The sequence below is a fragment of the Camelus ferus genome, chromosome 32, assembly GCF_009834535.1.
Source record: "Camelus ferus isolate YT-003-E chromosome 32, BCGSAC_Cfer_1.0, whole genome shotgun sequence".
In the NCBI taxonomy this organism is placed as follows: domain Eukaryota; kingdom Metazoa; phylum Chordata; class Mammalia; order Artiodactyla; family Camelidae; genus Camelus; species Camelus ferus.
Window position 1 is genome coordinate 12,713,529 of NC_045727.1, and position 19,396 is coordinate 12,732,924.

Sequence of the window (19,396 nt, forward strand, 5' to 3'; positions counted from 1 at the left end):
TTATTGGAGGGAGAGGTGGGGGAGGGAGGTAATTCGATTGTTTTTTACTATTTGGGGAGGAAGGTAATAGGTTTGTTTGTTTGTTAACGAAGGTACGGGGGATTGAACCCAGGACCTCATGCATGCTAAGCACACCCTCTACCACTGAGCTGTACCCTCCCCTCCGAAAACAAGTCACTTGGGTGACAGGTTGCTGTGTCTATTCTCATGCTGGGTCCTGACAACCCCAGCAGGTTGGTATTACAACTCCAGCTCACAGATGAGGTTCCATCTAAAACTGGGATTCAGCTCGACTACAGAATTAGCACCGGGATCCGGAGCGAGTGAGCTGCTGAGTGGGAGGGACACTGTCCAGGTACCTTTGTCTGCAGGCCCCTGCTCCCAGGGAAAAAGCAACCCTTACTCTCTGGGAATTAGGCCTCTTAGACGATCCTTCACTCCCTCCAATGACATGTATCTGGTATATCCTGGGAACAAAACAGCTGGGTCCCACAGAGACAGCACCATTCCTTCTATTTATACGGTGTTCAAAGAACTTCTCAAAATACTGTCTTCATGTGGCCCTCACAATAAACCTTTGGTTCTAACAGAAGCAAGGAAACAACCTAGGAGATATAGCAACTTGCCAAAGGGTAGATAGCCAGTGACAGTCTAGCCAGGACTGATTACTAGTCCAGGGTCCATAAAGCACACCAGCTCTCAGACCTCATGAAAAACAAGCCAAATAACATGTCCTGGATCTGGGAGGGCAGCACCTGATCAGAGAAAAACTTCAGATTTCAGTTCATGGTAGGCTCCAATGAGACTCTTAAAACATAGGGAGGAGATGTTTTCCTGTGTTTATCTACCTCTGCCCCCCACTGAGGGTGGGGGCAAACTCTTTCAAATATAACAAACCCAGAATCATAAAGATTGGACGGTTTTTTCCCCCGTTTTAATTTTTAGGGAAAGACATGGCCTTTAATTATGCTAAAACCATGACAAATAAGTATATCCAGAATTTTAATATAATCAGACCCAACAAAAGTTCAGCCCAGGAAAGCAAAGCACTGGGTTAATCCCACAGTGGTTTTTTTGTTTGCTTGTTTTTGTATATTGTTTCCGTCGACACATGTATGCCAAATCCTCTACGAAGCCTTTTCCTAACTTCCACTGTCTGAATTAAGCTCCCTGAACCTATATTCCATCCTGCTTTGTTTTGTCATTTCCTTTTTGCATGTCTGTCTCATCAAGCCAAAAGCTCCTTAGGGACAACGGACTTTGTCATGATCTTTATGTTTGGTACATTATGTACCTAATAAGTATTTGTTGGATGTATTTTTTTAATTATTTTACTTTATTATTTTAAGTATAGTTGATTTAAAAGATTGTGTTAGTTTCTGGTGTACAGCATAGTGATTCAGTATTTTTGCAGATTCTATTCCATTAGAGGTTATTACAAGATAATAGGTGTAATTCCTCGTGCTATATAGTATATCCTTGCTGTTTATCTATTTTATACATAGTAATTTGTATCTGTTAATACCAAACACCTAATTTGTCTCTTCTCCATTCCTTCTCCCCTTTGGTAAGGACACATTTGTGAGTTTATTTCTGCTTTGCACATACATTCATTTGAATTCTTTTCTATATTCCACATGTAAGTGATAGCATATAGTATTTTCTCTTTCTCGGTCTGATATACTTCACTAAGCATAATATTCTCTAGGTCCATCCATGTTGCTGAAAATGGTAGTATTCATTCTTTTTTTCGGCTGGGTAATATTGTCGGATTCTTTTTTTCTTCACAGTCCTGCAGCACACTGGCTACAGCACCCAGCTACCTTTGTCTTGTACACAGGAAACAGCAGACTCATGTACATTGTATATACACTATACATACTGTATCTTTTCCTCTGTCAAAAGTTATTTCTGTTGTCTCTTCAATTCTGCTCCACAAACTTCAGCAGCCTCAACTGCATACAAAGTCCAGTGTTAACAACAGACTGTGGTTTCAGCAGAAATTGAGTTTTAAATATAGCGATGCCTGGTATATCCTTGTCCTGGGAATTACAATGGCTACATTTACTGAGCAGTTGGAAGAAGCCTGGTACTCTGCTGAATACTTTACATACATCATTTCACTTATCCCCATCAGACCTTGTGATACAGAAACTATTCTTTTCCATTTTTGGCCATCCTTGTCTTTGGGAGGCTTATACATATATAACAGAGGAGCAAATGCATATTCAAATGCAAATTTTTAAAATACTCATTGGGTTGTTAACTCCAATTTCTGAAGCAAATTAGGTTGTTAGGACAGAAAGAAAGAAAAAAAACTTACGAGGAGGTATTTTCCTATCCTGCAGATTTATAGATTCAGGGTGCTAAGAGAAATGGAGAAACCATTCTAAAATGCTTGAATTTGTAGTTAAGGTAAACTAGAGGCCTGTCCAAGGTCACAGGGAAAGTTAGAGGCAGAGCTCACAGCCGATTCTTGTTTAATGGGGGACAACATGCTGTATCCTGCCCCTTCTCACTGCGCCTCGGAGCCAGGCAAAGGTTCATGCTTTGATCATACCTGTCTTACGTATATCTACTACTTCTCTCTCACGGAACATGTTTTCTCATCTGCCAAGCCAGTGCCGACTGAAATTTTATGGGACATACACAATATATACGTAATAAAAAATACAAGCAAATAAAGCATAGTAAACTGGCAATATTCACAACGTTCCTTAAAATGCAAAATGCAAATACTTCTGGAAGGACCCTGTGTCTCCTGTCCTACCCTCCCTACTACGGTATTTCACCTGCTGCTTCACTCAGTTAAGTTGCTTGGCTAGCCTCGACTGTCACACAAGCCAGTGTGTAATTTTCAAGGTATAGGACACACCAGAACCTCAGCAAACTTACACAACCCCCAAAGAACAATCGATACTGACCACTGCCCCCAAAGCCCTTCTTGTGGATGACGAGTTTGTAGACCTTTGTGGTTCTCATCTTGTACTGTTGTTTCCTTCAGCTGTTCCAGGCTTGGGGGAGAGAAATCATTTTGCCTCCCTGCCACTGAAACACAAACAAAAAGGCTGGAATGTGAGACATTCCCTTGCAACTGCTTTTAGATTTTAGGGCAGTGAAAATATTGCTGTTGCTCAGCAGAGAGGTGGCAGCAACCCTTGCATGATTCCTCTAATAACCAGGAAGCATGGAGAACAAACAGAACCAACGAATCTGGGAAGGAAAGGGAATTCGGGCCAGGGTCTAGTCCAACCTCCGAGCAGATACTTTATCACACCCTTAAAGGGAAAATTTGTAATGAATGAAGCACTCATTACATTGCCTCTATCTAAACCAGTAACACCCAAATATTAGAGAGGTCTTAAAAGAGGTTAGGCACACTCCTTCTGCAGATGAGGAAAGTGAGGGCCAGAGCAAGGAACTTGTCTAAGGTCCCTCAGAGATGGGAGGCACTTCCACTGTCGACGTTTCGCCGTCGATGTTCCGGGCAAGGAGAGTGTAAATAAGAGGAAGGCACGGGTTCCTTCCCCAAACCTCCATCTGCACAAACTCTCAGCAGTTCCTCCCCGCACCCCCTCATTTCACAGCTGAGGCCACTGAGGATCAGAGACGGGGAGGCACTTGCCTAAGGTCACACAGCGGGCTGGAGGTGGCGTCAGGATTCGAACCTATCCACGGCCCCCTCCCGCCTTATTCCCAAACCCGGGCCCTGGCGGTCAGCTCCACTCACCCGCAGCTCCGGAGCCCCTTCCCGCCTGAGGCCGGAGACCCGAGGGCCGGACCCCGGCCAGGGCCCCCGCGACTCCTCCGTACGCTCCGCCTACGCCCGCGCAGCCGGCGCGGATCCGGTGCGTGAGCTCCCGGCGCTGGCCCGCCCGCCGCGTCCACGGAGCGCTCACCTGAGAACCCGCGCCGCTCCGATGGCTCCGCCCCGGGGCACCACCCCCTTCCCACCCACTCCACCCCCCGCCCCGGGCCGCTCTGGCTCGGCCTCCGCCTCGTCTCGGTGTCCGCGCCACTTCCCCATCCGGGGCTCGCGCCGGGGGCGGGGCCTCGCTTGCGGCCTGCGGGTCGGGACGCCCCACCCCTTTTCCGCATCCCCGGCGTTTCCCGCTACCGAGCCTGATGGCCGCCTCTCCCGGAAGGGAAATCCGTTTCGTCCCAGAGGTTCCGAAACAGATCCGAGCCCAGGAGGTTCGCTTGCTACCTAGTAACGTCCCCAGCAGGGCCAACTCGGGCGAGTGTCCCCGCATCTGTAAACGATGTTATGGACCCTCGCCTGACCTCACAGGGCTGCTGAGATGCACAAAATAGGGTTTCTGGGAGAACTTCTGTAAAATGCAAAGGACCGAGCACGTGCGACCTAGTGCGATGCTGGAAAGTATCCGCCTTGAGGGGCTCGTCAGAGACTTCCAAATCCCGAGTGGCGTTGCGTGCCTCTCTGGTTATTAGAAATAGCTACCGTAGCTTTCACAGGCTTCCCTAGGAGGTGGCAGGTGCTATCCTACTTCACAGACAGGGAAACAGGCTGAGGACACGAAAAACTCCTCCGAAGGAAGCAGGGACGGATCCTGACCCAGCTGGATCCAACCTGGCTCCGAAGGCTGAGCGTTTAACCAGCAACCTCATGTCTCAACCAAGGACTCAGACTAAGCCCATATCTGTCGGGACATCTTCTTAGGGGAAAAAAAAAAAAATCAGAGCTCTGTGGACAGTGCCTGAAGATGGCCGAGGGCTCCTGGCAAGTTGCCAGCTCCAGCTGCTTGACCTACGGTTTTCAGGAGTTTTGTGAATGTTGAAAGAAGCATCGCATACCACAGAGACTGGGGAGTGGGTGAGGGGAGTGGGCTGCGGCCAGAGCTTCCGTAAGCACCTGTGCTTTTATTTCAGGATTCGATATAAAGAAATAATTGGAATTTTTAATGGTAAAGAAAAGCATGTTATCAAGCAGACTGCAAAAGTTGCAAGATTTTCAGGGATAAAACGTTAAATGTAAAGGACATTTTTCGGTTGCCAGTTCGAGAGACAAGCCCAAATCCCCCAGGCTGTTTTTTCAGTGGCTGGTGGGAAGTCCTTCCCTCTCACACAGCTAATGGGACTCTCCCTCCCTGGGGAATTTGAGTCCTCCTGAGAGATGTCCATCTTTGCTGTCATAACTTAGAAATGCAATTATTTCACTTTTCAATCAGGCAAAAATTTGTAAAATATCTTGACAAATTTTGAGATCTTAAAAATTGTCTAAAGCCGGTAACGTTTACAGAAGGCTGGCACCGGTAGCTCCCAGGCTGGGGGCCCAATGCTTTTGGTTCTACGGTCCTGTGCTCCAACGACCTGCAGGACTGTCTGCTTTTAGCTGTGTGACTTTGCACAAGGTAATTCTCTTCTCCCCTGACCGCTGGGAATAAACACTATGTGTTCTTCCTCCTTCACAAGGTGTTTGAGGGACATGTTACATTTAGGGTGTTATTGACTCACCAAAAGCATGGAATTTGTCAGGAAACTGGCTTTCCTCAACTTTTAGTGGGTTGAATGATATGTATGATACTTCTTCGGGATCCTTTTGTGCTTAAAACAGAGCTAGGAGCAAGGCTAGGACCAGGGTGCGGTGGATGAGGCTAATGAGAAACTTGCCTTACTTAGGGCACAAAATGTTAAAGGGGTGCCAAAAAACACAGCAAGATAAATAATAATGTTATTTTTTGAAATAGAATAATACAAAAAATCCATGAAGAACAAAATATAATTTTAAAAATAAATATCATTTTTAAATAAACATCATTAAAAATAAATATGAAATCAATAATGGTGCTGTGTATGCAGTCACATTAGCGCCTGAGGCAAAAGACAAACCAGTAATACTGGGTTTCTCAGGTCCCCTTCTATAAGCATGTAGTTGCCTGAGAAAAAAACTTGAGGACTTGAGTATGATAAATGTAGAAATGTTTTAAAGTGAATTTTTAGTTGATTCATCCCAACAGCATCTGTATTATCCTATATGTGAACTGTGTATGTATGTGGACCATATATGGACAGGCTGTAAACAATGGAGCTAGCCTTTGGGTTTGTATATCTTCAGCCCCTAACTAAAGCTGGGACAACACTTATCTCAGATAAAATGGTCCACATTTTGACTGGTTCAAAGACAGAATTAAAATCCCCCAGAACCTTCAAACTTTAGCTCTCTAGTCAGAAACCACCAATTTCTAACACAAGGCTGTGTGTTTTGGGGCAAGTTGATTGCATTCTCTGGACCTTCTCAATTCCCCCTTGAATAAATATTCTTTTCCTTCCTTCAAGTATCTGTTGAATGTCTGCTTGTGCAGGACACTGCTCTAGGTGATGTTCTGTAAACAGAACAGACAAGGGTAGGAGGGACATGATAAATAAGTCAATAAATAGATGAACCGGCAATTTCAGCCAGTGTTACAGCTACGAAGAAATTAAAACAAGATGCTGTTTCGAGGAGAAGGAGCAGGGGAATGATGATCTAAAACACTGATTCCAGTTATAAAAAGATCTCCTGGACTGCCAAGGCAGAAGCTAGGAGGCCAGGAGGACTGCAGCCATTCGGCCAGAAAAAGAAACGAGACCAGGGTGGGAGCAGTGGAGTCAGATCGTGGGCGGGAGGCTCAGCAGGAGACGAGTCCAAAGGTGCGTTCCCCTTTAAGAGCCCGGGCTTTAGGGGTGGGGCAGAGGGCCGCGTGAGCTAGCCGAAGGAGGGAGGTCCCAAGCGGGAAGAGCCGCACCTAGGAGTGCGCGCGCGCGCCGCGGGGGCGGGACTTGGGCGAGCCCGCATGGCTGGCTCGGGCCCCGGATGAGGAAGTGCGGGGCGACCATAGAGACGAAGAGGCGGCGGTGGCCGGAGCGCCCCCCGAGCTCTCGGCTCCGCAGGCTCAGGTAGACTTGGCGGCGACGGGGCTGCGGCTGCAGAGGCCGGGCTGGCGAGGCGAGCGCGGGCCGCGGAGCAGGTCTCAGGGTAAGAGACCGGGGGCGGGAAGAGTTCGGGCGTAGCCGCCCAGCCCCACTCCACCCTGAGCGGACCCTCCGCCAGGCGGTGCAGGCTGAGGGGAGTCCGGGCCCCCCGCCCACTCAGGGCGCCGAAGGGAACGCAGGCTGCGCTGCGGGCGACGGAGCGACCCAGGGAGAGGGAGGAGACCGGGCCCCGCATCGCGAGGGGAAAGCGGCGTCTCCGAGTCGTGGCTTCGACGAGGGAGAGAGATACTCCTTCGACCTCGACCCGGCGGGGGACCCCCAACTTCTCTCCTCGGGGCGGGCGACGCCCCTCGTCGTGGGCGAACGCTCTTCTGCAGCTCCAGTGCGCTGGTCCGCGGAGGAGACCCGCTCCCGGGGCGCGAGGGGACCGTTCTGAACTTACTTTCAGCAGGAATGAGGTCTCTCTCGATTTGGTCAGCACCCCCCAGGAGGAGAGAAAGACCCAATTTGCCTAAAAGTGACAGGGGGATCGCTCCGTCCTTCCCTGTAAAAGGCGGACTTAACCTTCCCGGTTTTATTTTTCACTTTTGCCCCGAGATGCAGAGACTAAGACCCTGAATTTACTTTCTGGTATTAGAAGTCAGCCTTCCTCCCCTCCTCCAGTCGTGTCCACCGAAGGAGCCCCGCTTCGCCCCCCAGGTCTCTTGATGTGCCTTGAGCTCTTTTCCCTTTTGCACAATGAAGACCGTGGCGTTTGGCGTGTGATGGATGCAAGCCCGTGTCTCCCACTTCCCATCTTTGTGACCTTGACTAATGGCTTAGCCTTTTCTCAGTCAGCCCATCTCTAATTTGGGTCCTCTTTTCATGGAATTGTCCTGAGGGCTAAAGGAAAATTTGTGCAAGTGCTTGGTACATAGTAACCTTTTGGTAAATTGTTACTGTTGCTATTACTTGTTTTAAAAAAAACTAGTATCTTCCACAGAGAAACATTTTTCCATGCATGTCTCCCCCACCCCACCCCGCCATCACTGTCTCACAAGAGAGGAGACTTTTCCCCTGCGGCAGAGAAAAGAGCCACTTCTACTCTTTAGATACAGCCATACTTCCCAAATTAACAAAGAGGGCCTCAATTAGAATAATCAAGAAAAAAAGACTTTGTTTTTGGAAACAGGTCTGAACTCCCAAGAGGAAGACCTGATACCAGAAGTCGGCCTTTCCTTTGTCCACAGCAGCTATCACTCCTTCCCGACTGGTTAGAGATGCCCTCTCCCACTCCCCTACTTGCTCTGGTGGCGAAAAAGCTTCCTTTGGTCTGCGCACACCCCCTCCCCCGAAGATGGGGATTCCAACTTCTTCCTCTCACGCTCCCAAGGAAAAGAGGACTTCTAGACCTTTGAGAGGAGGACTCTTTCCTGCTGTATATTTAGAGTGGCACAGATGGTTTCTTTCCTCCCTTTCCTTTGAAAAAGGAACGAAAATCTTTTCTGCCAAGTCTTTGTCAGTAGAAATCAGGGGCATTTTTACTGTTTCACTCCCTGTCTGGGATCCTTTCTCTGCCTACTCATGAAGGGAGGTAAAGGGAAATGTGCCTGGTGCCTTTGAGGTTTCCTGCGCACCGTGTGGGAGAGCCGGGCCCTGCTTAGTGTACGGGCTTCCCTGCCCCACTCTCAGGTTGTCTAGAGGTCTTATTAAAAGATTCTTCTTTCTCTGTCCCTCAAGAAGAGGCCCCTTCTTCGAATTCCCTCAGGGAGGGATTGGCTACAGTGTCTGAATCTTTGGAAAAGAAAGCCCCTTTCCCAAGGTGAAAAGAGTGTTGTGAACTTCTGAGGGCCTGGTCATTATCGCGAGTGTTGTCCCTGACCCACAAGTGCAGCAGTGCCCAGGGTTGTTGTAACTGCTCTGTTTCGTTAAGAGCAACCCCACTGCTTTGGAATTAGAGGGAGGGGAGATCTTCAGACTCAGGATTATTGGGGATTATTGGGGCACATGGTTTTCTGTTCTGCTGTTTTCTTTGTTTGATTATTTTTTCCTTTTTTTTTTTTTTGCTGTAAACTTTGTACCCTTAGAACTTTTGTTTGGGGGAGTATTCGAATGATTAAAGTAAAAGTTGCCACATGGTCAGGTTTTTAGTGTTATAAACTGTATTCTAATGAGTTGGGAGCTGCAACGTTAATCTTTGACTGGTGGTTTCCCCACCCTCCCCCTGGCTTTTGTTATTTGGTGGGATAGAAATTAACAACTTCCCAAATGCCTGAAGGCACACTAAAGACCAGCTTTCTATCTTTTTCATATGTAAAGCGTTCTTAAATTGCCTTGTTTGCCCTTCGGTACTTGCAGTGGGGATTAGCCTGAGCTCTGTACCACTATTGTTGGCGTCTGTAGGTGTGCTTTGCTAAAACAAAGTGAAATGGAAAAGTTATTTAGAGTCTCGGCATTTTGGGGGGTGGCAGGATGCTTTGAGATTATTTTGTTTAACTTGTCCATTTTACATGTGAAAAACAAACCCAAGAAAAGTTCAGTGACACACTCAAGGCCACGCAGCTAGTAAATGAGAGGCAGGATAGGGACCTGGACTCCCAGTTTGGAGACCGGTAACTGGACTGCTTCCCAGCACTGATCCTGCATTTGAAGCAGAGAGTTTGGGAGATGATTCTTCTCAATTCAAAAGAATTTATTCTTTTATTGAAATAATTGTGCTACATACTCCCTTTAAATGTTAGTCTCCCCTCCCCAGGAATAGATCCATCCCCTAAACAATCTAATTCTTATTTTTGTTAATGGTAAAGATGACCAGCCACTAGCAGCTGGAAAGAGTTGTTTGTGAATCTATGGTTATTTTTTGCTTATACCTCAAACTAGGTAACTATCTGGTGTCCTCACCCAATAGGTTAGTTATGTTATTAGTAAGGATTAAACTGTAAATTCCTGTCTACATTTTAGAAACTTGTATTACTCACTCTTTCCTCTTAATTCAAGTTTACTTAACACTTTAGTGTAAAAACTTATGGTTGAGGAAGAGAGCTGACATTTGGAAAGATACTGATAAAGGAGTCATACTTAACACTTACCAGTTCTTTATTGCTTCATATTTGAGTCTTGAGATATAAAGTTTAAAAAAACTTTAACGCATGTAATACATACTCAGTAATAGAAGAAAAGAGTACAACATGCAGATAAGTCATTCATGATCCCGTGACCCAGGGTGACACTGTTAATATTTGCCTTATCTTCTTTAAAACATTTTTGTGTGCTCTCTCTCCCTCTCTCTCTCTCTGTCTCTCCCTCTCTCTCTCTCTCTCTCTCTCTCTCTCTATATATATATATATATTTTTTTTTTACAAAAAGAAAAAAAGAGTCCCAATGTTTATTTAGTTTGATAAGACATCCCAGGCAGTTTTCTACATAGAGGTATATGGCATTAGCAGCATCCCGATAGACGGTGAAAACTGAGAGGAGAGCTTAGTGATGTGAACTACTGCTCTGAGGACGGTTGTACTCTGCTCCTCTATGCTTGTACCTAAGTGGTGCTTCATCTCTGCGGGTTCCTAACCCGGCTGGCTGTTCTTGGTGACTCGACTGCACATAGTGCCGAGAAACCTGTGGACCCAGAGACCCAGACTCAGGCTGGGAGAAGAAGGAGGGGGTGTCCTGCTTTCACAGCCAATGTGCCTAGTTGTTTTACAGGGAGAAAAGTCTTAGAGTTCTGTTTCCACCAAACGAACATATCAAGAGATGGGAGCTTTGTGACATTTGACTTTTGTCAGTTGGAAGTCATCTGTTGGTGACCAAAGCCCTGCAGTTCCATTTTGGTCGATACCAGTTTACCGCGTAGATGGAGGCACAGGAGAGGTAACGGCACTGTTTTCCCTGAGGGCTGTTCTGAGCCATTTCATGTGACTATCCCCACTGCCTCTTTGTGATAAAGATCTGTTCAGTAAGTGTGTTTTTATGCATGATCCTGTGTTCAGAACAAAATCTTGAGTTAGGGCCGTGGGAATGGAGGAATGAGGTTGGTTGGAGACACGGCTGGAGATGGGTCCGTGGGTACCAGTGCTGAGTGAGTGGCCTGTGGAAGGTCAGATATCCTTACATTTGGGGCTTCAAGTCTGAGCTCTGGGCCACAGGGGCTGCCATTACTCATGGAGGCAACGGGGTCAAAAATAAGCATGGACGGTTATGCTGAGGGCATCTTACTCATCCGTGTTTCCATGGCCGTTTGCACGCAGCAATACTCCGTTATTTCACTGGGTTGAATGGGTTCTATTTTAGACACGTTAACTTGGAGGAGGGGGTGCCATCCTTGTGAGTGAAACAGGTCACAACTTGAGAAGAGGTTGGAACAAGGGACAGGTTTCTTTTTTTTTTAAATGGCTTTATTAAGATGTGATTCATATACCATACAATTCGCCAACTTAAATTGTACAACCCAGTGGTGTTTGGCACAATCACCCAGTTGTGCAACCATCACCACCATCTATTTTAGAACATTTTTATTGCCCCTAAAGGAACTTCTGTTCCACCAGCAGCCACTCCCTGTTTCTCCAGCTCTCCCAGCGCTAAGCGACCACTGATCCACCTTTTGACTCCAGATTCGGCTCCTTTGGACATTTTGTGTAAATGGACTCTTACAATGTAGCGTTTTCAGGGTTCATCCATGTTGTGTAGTGAATCATTTCCTTTCATAGTTAAGTAATACTCTGTTGTGTGGCAGGACCACATTTTGTTGATCCGTTCATCAGTCAATGGACATTTGAGTTGTTTGCACTTCCTGGCTCCTGTGAGTCGCGCTGCAGAGAACGGCCATGTAGTTTTTGCACATTTTCCTCAGTGGAATCGCTGGGTCATGTGGTCACTCTGTGCTTACAAGGGCTGTTTTGAGTCTTCCATCCTCTTAGCAGAGAAGCTGTGTGAACAGGAGAGGGCGTCAAAAGAGTGAAGCCTGGGAAGGAAGGCGTGCAAGGACCAAGCTTGAGAACCGTGCACCCTGGGGGGGCAGGGAACCCCATGGGCCCGGCTCCATCCACGAGCCTGCTTCTCGGGGGGTCCTTCCTGCTTTACTCTCTGTCTCTCTGTGGTGTGACAGCCAGAGCTGGATTGTGTCTGTCGATGGGAAAGAGAAACTGAACCAAATTCAAATTGAGCACTTTGGGGAGTATCAAATAGCAACTCCAGTTTATCCTTTAACCCCCCTGCAGACACACACAAAGTGGCCTAAAACTTGAAGTAGCCCTGGAAGTGCCACGAGCTGGAGGAGAAAGGGGAGGGCTGGGCCTTTCTCTGCCCTGCTTGGATCCTCGCCACCCTCCCATACACACCAGCTTCTCTCTCCTGGCTTCTGTCGTGGGTCCAGGTTTCCTCATCAGCCCTCCTGTGTTACTTTAACCACAGGGACCAGCAGTCTGCTTTCCTGTGATTTCTAGTGTTTAAGTTAGTAGTGGCGCGTTACATCCTTTTATCTTTGAGTAGGGCTCCTTGAAAACACTGAGGACACTCAGTGGATGAAAGCATAGGACCGTGGATAAACCATCCACGACGAGTTGGAAACCAGAAGAAAAGCAGAAGGGTCCAGAACAGGAGGACCTGTCATCTGCCCTTCCCAGCCCCCTGCTCCAGCCCAGAGAGCATAGGTCAGCGCTGGGACCTTCTGGCAAGGGGGACCAGTTGTCAGTCGAGGAGTATTTGTGGAGCGGGTGCTTCCTGACCTGGAGGCAGAACACGTGCCTTTGTGTAAGCGACGCCTGTGGGTGCCCCCCCCCCGATAATCAGGGACAGGGACCCAGGACGCCGAGTTGCAAGGAGCTGCTCGGTGTGTGGGAGAGCCCCTCCTGCTCAGAAATCTGCTCATGTTCTGGGGGAAGGAGGTGACAGCTCAGCAGTCACAGTGCTGGATTTTCCTTGTGTGTAATGTGTTTATTTGGGGGAAAGATGGATGTTAGGAAGTGGGGGGAGGAGGAATCAGCTGTTGTCTGAAACACCCTCCCTCTCCTACATGCATTTTGGCCAAAGGGATGTACCTCCAACGAGCCCTCATTTTGAACTCTGAGAAGCCAGTTATTTCTCATCTTCTCCCACCTGTCTAGGGTCGGGGAAGACGTCAGAATGAAAGCATGCAGCCTAGTATCTCACTTGGTTAACCATTTCCGCCCTGGTCAGGTCAAGTGGATTTTGTGGTGGAAACTGCACACATTTGGTAAATTAAGATGGAAAAGTGACCGGCCAGGAAACCCAGTTCTGCATGTTCCATTCCCTCCCTGTGTGAGTGTGTTTGTTCTGACTACTTAAATAATACAGTATTATGAACTACTTATATATACATATTTTAGTAAATAACCCGTGTTTACGTTACCCAGTGAAGAAATGGAACATGACCAGCTCAGCGGAAGCCCCAGGTGTCCCCCCACCTCTCAGTGAATCATGTGATGTTTCAGGCAGATCCCCTTTGACCTCTTCAGGTGTGTTAGAACCTGTAACAGGAAGATGACGGCTGCCCTGCTTAGCTAACAGGGTTGTCCAAGAACCTAAGATAATCAAATGAGTGGTGTCTGAAGGCACCTCGAAAACCTCAAGGTGCTGAGTAGAACCCAGAGCTGGTTTGGCAGTGCCTGGTGCCAGCCCGCATGGACACTGTGCAGGTGGTTGGTAAGCAGTAAAGGAGTGGAATTCTGCTTTCTCTGTATCTTCTTTCAAAGAGAATTTTTAATGAAGAAAAGTCAGTGAATCAAATTCTTTAGAATTCTTCAGTACATATTGATTCAGCAAATATGTCCCAAGTGCTTCTGTGTCAAGTCCCTATTCCAGGTAGTGGGGTTACAGTGGTGAAGGAAACAGGCAGGGTTCATGACCTGGAAACAAATCGAAAATCATCTTTGTCTTCTAATTTATATCGTCTTTCCTGGATGCTTAGACATGTCCAATTCTTGTCTGCCTTTGATGAGGTCTTACTTAAGTCAGGTTTAAATTGAGAACTGTTCAGAAGGTAGTGTTTGAATTGAGGTTAGACAGATGTCTATTAAAGGTTTAAGATATTTCTTTTTCCTCAAATTCACGGCATATTACGGTGGATTTTTTGGTGCCAGATAATGCCGGCATGCGAGGCAGACATTTTTGCCCTTGTTTTAGCCAGTTTGAGCTGAGACGGCATTCTTCTACCCTGCAAGATTTTAAACTTTTATCCCTTCCTTTGATTTGTGTCAGGGTGAGCCATTTGATGTAACAGACTTGACTCCATAATCTGCATCTGCCCCGATGCTGTCATCCGGAGTGGAGACTCAGCCAGCTCTGCTTGGTCCCTCCATGTCTGCCGCGGTGCAGGAGTTATACTCGGAACTCCCAGTGAGTGTCTCCAAAGAGCTCCATGCTGACCCTGAGCCGAGCGTGATTCCAGATGTAAAACCTGGAGCCCCGAGCGCTTGTTTAAGTCAGAGTAGGGCAGTGCCCTTGGAGCTGCAGAGGACTCCCGCGGGAAGTTGTTGCGAAGAAACCCCTGAGACCTTGGACCATGGGGGTGAGCCTGGGCGGTGTGGGCTGGTGGACTCCCCAGCAGAAGGTTCTGTGGCTGCTGGGATCTTGGATAGGGAAGAGAAAGCCAAGAGCGTGGAGCTAAAGGTCTTCGGAGATGAAGGGGACCAGGCGGAGATTGTGAGCGAGCCCTGTGAGGGAGCAGAGGAAGCCCTGCGTCAACATTCCGCAGCCGCTGAAGGAAGGCTCAGCCCTCGCCAGGTAAGAAATGACATCTCGATGCAGATGAGTTGTGTGTGAATGGCAGCTTTCCAGCAGGAGTAACACTTCCCAGGATAAAGTACACATTCTGACAGGTGGCTCGGTGATTTATTCTTGAAACATTTCCAAAATGATGATTTTCATGTTAACTTTCTTTTGATGATCTCTAAGAACATTTGTGTCCCATCAGACACTTGAAGAGGGGAAGTACTTATCTAGAAAATGTGTCAGCCCTCTGAAGCAGCTGCAGCGTGTACGGAATGTTGAATCACTTTGTGGTAGTTGTGTGGGATTTCTGCATCTGACGTTAAGGAGTGATGTGGACTTGTTCCTTGAGTTTTGGTAGCACCGTGGTGAGGATGGAGTGAGGTGTCACATAGATGTCTCTGAGGGAGACTGTTGACCCGGGTAGGGCTTCATAGGATGGCTACCCTCAAGGGGTCTCCATATTTCAGGGGCAAGCCCTAAACTATACAGGTCCAGAAACTTGACTTAGATTTTTTTTTGCACATCAGAGGTGATGGTCGCCAAAGAACTGATCCAAGCTAACCCACTTAGGAGAGACAGAAGCACAAATCAGAAAGCGGTTCTTCAATTGCTAGTGAGAAGTGGAATCACCGCTTGGAGGGGCATGGAAAGTCAGGTCTCTGTGTGCTTGAAATTAGAGTCAGAGGGATTTGTTGGGTGAGACTAGTGGTTAGTGAGCCGTGGTGGCCTGGTGGACCCCAGTCCCTCAAGGAATGGTACCTGCCGAGTGGCCTGGAGAACTTACTTTCTCCCCAGTTGGTACCTTAGACCAGGAGTTAGTGCACTTTTTATGTAAAGGGCCAGATGGTAAATATTTTAGGCTCTCTGGGCTATATGGCCTCTGTTGAAACTACTCCACTCTGCCATTGTAGCTTGCAATCGGGCACAGATACCGCTTACACAGATGAGTGTGGTGGTATCCCTTAAAGGGTTATTTGTAAGCACAGGCTGCAGTTGACCTGCTCTGGACCCGCTAATAAATTCATATTCTCTGGGCTTCCTGGGTAGGCTCCCTTCCCCACCTGATAAATCCGTCGTTTCTTTACACTGGCTACAGGGCAGTTGACAGTTGTTAGTAGGCTGCATGTGTTAACCACAATCAGGAATGGACAAAGCATTAAGTAACAGCTGAACATGATACCAGAATTTATGCTGCGATGGCCTGTCCTTAAAAACATAGTTAAATGAATGTGGTAACAGATCTAAAAGTTCTTTACTTCTTGATGTGATGGGCTGAGTTTAACAAGTTTCTTTATGTGCTCATTGATATAAGATGAAAGTATGCATCTATAAATTATGAAGTATATTAACAAACACAAAATACTTGGATCTATGCATGTGTGTACACACGTGTGTGCATACCATCGAGCCTGAGAACTAGAGACTTCTGTCTTCCTGTTCCTTTTTTTAAACCATTCCCTTTCTCCCTTCTGACTCCACCAGAAGTAAATACTATTTTGAATTGTATAAAGCAAAATGAAATTTAATAGCTATAAATGCAAGATTTTGTGCTTGGTTCCAAAAAGGGAACTACACAAGTCAGGAAAAAAGCATGAGGATTTATGGGGGAAAGAAAAGACCTACAGCTTTTAACTGGTCACTTAGAATTGACTTGGTGGTACAGCTGCCAAGAAAAGCGGCTTTGCCCTTAATATATGTGAACAGAATGTGTTACCTGGGCTGAGGTGGTGGTTGTGCTCGTGTTCGCTAGTTAACCCATAGCTGGGCCTCATCCTGACAGTCCCTCCCCAACCCCCTGACACTTAGATGAGCTCAAGATACAGGGGGTATGGTTAGGAGCATAGGGGAAGCAAGGAATGTGTCAGTGTTGGGGTTCCTGCCAAAGAAGAGCCTGTCCCCTCCTTTCCACGTTGAGTCTGACGTCATCTGGGAGGAGTATAAGAGGCCAGAAATGTGTTCATATCAGAACTCACACTGACGACACAACCTGAAATACACCGCTGGAGGCTGAGTTGCTGACTCTGTCTTCCTGTGAAAGAAAAGAATCAAGAGAAATGAGAGAAGCCTTCAGTGAAGGGCTCCTGAGGGTTGTCGAGCAGAAGTGGTCCTGTTGGGCCCAGGGCAGTAGGGTTCACAGGGAAGTGGTAGCTCATGGCTTTGTCAGGTCACAGGACCCTCTGGACATCTGGACGGATGCTGCAGACCCTTCAGAAAGTCAGTCAGACCATCCCCTAAGGTTTGCAGACCCCAGACATCTTGGACTTCAAGATAAGGACTCCTGCTAGATTGTCAAATCAGCACAAACACAGTCAGAAGACAACTGATGAGTTGGGAGAGTATATTTGCAACATTTATCATAGTGGGCTTCTATCTAATATACGAAGAACTCTTAAATTGCAGAATGAAAAAAACCAATAGAAAACGAAGGAAAGACTAGAATAGATAAGTCAGTGTGTGTGTGTGTGTGTGTGTGTGTGTGTGGATGCGTGCACTTAAACACGTGATGGTCAAGCTCACTCATAATTAGAGATGCAAATTTAAACAACCTATGATATGACTTTTATGAAACCTATCGGGTTGCTGAGAATGGAAAATTACGACAGCACACTGGGTTGGCAAGGCTGTGAGGAGAAAGGCGTTCTCATGTGTTGCTGTTGTTACATCAGTCTACAGAGGAGAAATTGGGCTACACTTCACAAGACTGCTGTGCCCTGACCTGTTGGCCCAGCACTCTCGTTTCTAGGCAGCCACCCATAAGATGCATCTCCAACAGTAGAAAAATACACATACATGAGGTTATTCTTTGAAGCATTATCTATCATTGCAAAATGTTGGAAGCAACCCTAACGTCCACATATAGGAGAGAGGCGGAATAAAATATGGTATATAAATATCCATGTTTGGAGCGCTGTGCAGCTGAAATGAAGAATGAAGTTCTCCATGCACAGGTAGGGGGTGATTTCCAGGTGTGTCAGGGGACCCTGAGACTGCTTCTAGGTTTGGCAGTTCACTAGAACTCACAAGACTCTGCATGTGGTCAGACTCACAGCTGAGATTAACATTTTACCACGTTGGCTTGTTTTCCCTTCTGAATAATTTGAGAGTATAGTTGCAGACATGGTACCCAAATTCTTGACTGCATATTTCCTAGCAAACAAGGATGTCCTGTTATGTGACCACAGTACATTAATCAAAATCAAGAAATTAATGCACATCTTTTATCTTTGGTCAGTATTTTGATCTGACCTGCAGACCATGTTCACATGTGGCCAGTCATCCCACTGATGTCTTTGTAGCAAAGGAAAGAAAAATCCAGGGTCACTTGTAGCATTCAGTTGTTACATTTCTTTAGTCTCCTTGAGTCTGTAACGTTTCCTCAGCCCATGACCTTGACACTTTTGAAGAGTACAGGCCATTTGTTTTGTAAAATTTTCCTCAATTTCGGTTTGTCTGATGTTTCCACTTGAGTAGATCCTGGTTATGCATTTGGGGGGTTAGGGTCCCACAGAAGTGACGCTGGTTCCCTCTGCATCTTCTCAGGAGGCGCCCCCTTCCTGAGCCGGGGAGCTTCCATCCCCTGGTTCAGGTGGGATCTGCCAGACTTCTCCACTGTGAATTTACTGTTTTTCCCCTTCGTAATATTAAGCATCTTGTGGGGAGATATTTTGAGACTACGTAAATGTTTGTTTCTCATTCAAACTTTTAGCCACTAGTTTTCACATCCAGTGATGATTCTTGTTGAGATAATTATCACTGCAATGGTTGCCAAATGGTGATTTTCTAATTCCATTATTCCTTCTATGGTAAGTCAGAGCTTTCTCTTCTCCCCACTTACAAATACGTTTGGTCTGGCGTCGTGCTAGAATTCACACACTTTTTTTTCCCGAGCACAGTAGTGTCGCACGTAAGCTGTGTGGGAGCTCATTGTCGATGCTCTGCAAGAGCGTTCCACACTGAAGGTTCAGTAGAAAATGAAGGAACAGCCTGAGCCCAGCCTCTCTGCTCCGTCCCAGTGATGATGCTTTATGTCTGCCATCCTCACCATCGCTTGGATCTTCTGTTTCCAAGACAGAACTTTGATCAGAGATGAAGTGGTTTTGCTTGTTTATTGTTGTTTTGAGTGCTATAAAACTTATGGAAAGTTGTAGCAATGATTTTACTATCTGTAGATGTAGGTGAGTGCTACACCAGAATCTTGTACTTACCAATTAAATCAATATGGAAACAAATTTTTTTAAATCCTTGGCCAAGAGGAAAGTTTGGTGTGAGCAGCCATTGCTGGTCTCTCAGAGTCTCCCGGCTGGTCAGCCTGATAGGACCCTGTCCTCACGGGGCTCCAAGCCCGCCAGGTACCTGCTCCTGCTCCTTCCCGTTTTCCTGATTCCCTCTAGGAGGAAACCAGGTGTCACTGATGGTGTCCCCTCCACCCCCTCTTCCAGTGAGCAGGGATGAAAAGAAAAAACAGCCCTTCCAGGAAGTTTGAGAAGAAAAGAAGTACCTGACACCGAGAACATTTAGGGACTGAGGTACATCCAGCTTGCTAAGAGTTTCCATTCAGGTTTTCATTTAATGAAGATCACATTGCATCAGTGTGTTTCTTGTTTGGATCTGCACCAACACCCTAAACCTCTGTTACTGTACAGACCTTGGGAAACTTGGCTTTTCAAGCGCAGATTCTAGAGGAGTGGGAGTTTTACTGATTGAATTAATTTGAATTGACTGTTGCCCTCAGCTCCCAGTCTCTGTGACCACTAGC

The 19,396-nt window shown here is 46.8% G+C and overlaps 2 protein-coding genes across 16 annotated transcripts in view; one reads left to right on the top strand and one right to left on the bottom strand.

The window, feature by feature from the left end:
* The window catches only part of DEPDC5 (DEP domain containing 5, GATOR1 subcomplex subunit), an 89,251-nt gene extending 85,312 nt beyond the window's left edge, over positions 1–3,939 (bottom strand). For 6 of the 9 annotated variants that reach the window (XR_004316684.1, XR_004316683.1, XM_032471708.1 and 3 more), the window contains exons 1-2: positions 3,731–3,937; positions 2,925–3,048 (exon numbers count right to left, since the gene is read on the bottom strand). Coding sequence is in view for 6 of the 9 variants with exons in the window: in XM_032471708.1 (XP_032327599.1) it covers positions 2,925–2,982 (58 nt within the window). In the remaining 3 variants the exon portion in view is untranslated. Of the gene's footprint in view, positions 1–2,924; positions 3,049–3,730 lie in introns of those variants that run through there. The other 3 variants (XM_032471705.1, XM_032471710.1, XM_032471709.1) reach the window with 3 other exon arrangements.
* Positions 3,940–6,808: 2,869 nt separating this feature from the next.
* The window catches only part of PRR14L (proline rich 14 like), a 43,939-nt gene continuing 31,351 nt past the window's right edge, over positions 6,809–19,396 (top strand). For 4 of the 7 annotated variants that reach the window (XM_032471922.1, XM_032471923.1, XM_032471924.1 and 1 more), the window contains exons 1-2: positions 6,810–6,976; positions 14,128–14,652. In XM_032471922.1, coding sequence (XP_032327813.1) covers positions 14,179–14,652 — 474 coding nt within the window. In that variant the 5' untranslated portion in view covers positions 6,810–6,976; positions 14,128–14,178. Of the gene's footprint in view, positions 6,977–14,127; positions 14,653–16,132; positions 19,167–19,396 lie in introns of those variants that run through there. The other 3 variants (XM_032471926.1, XM_032471928.1, XM_032471929.1) reach the window with 3 other exon arrangements.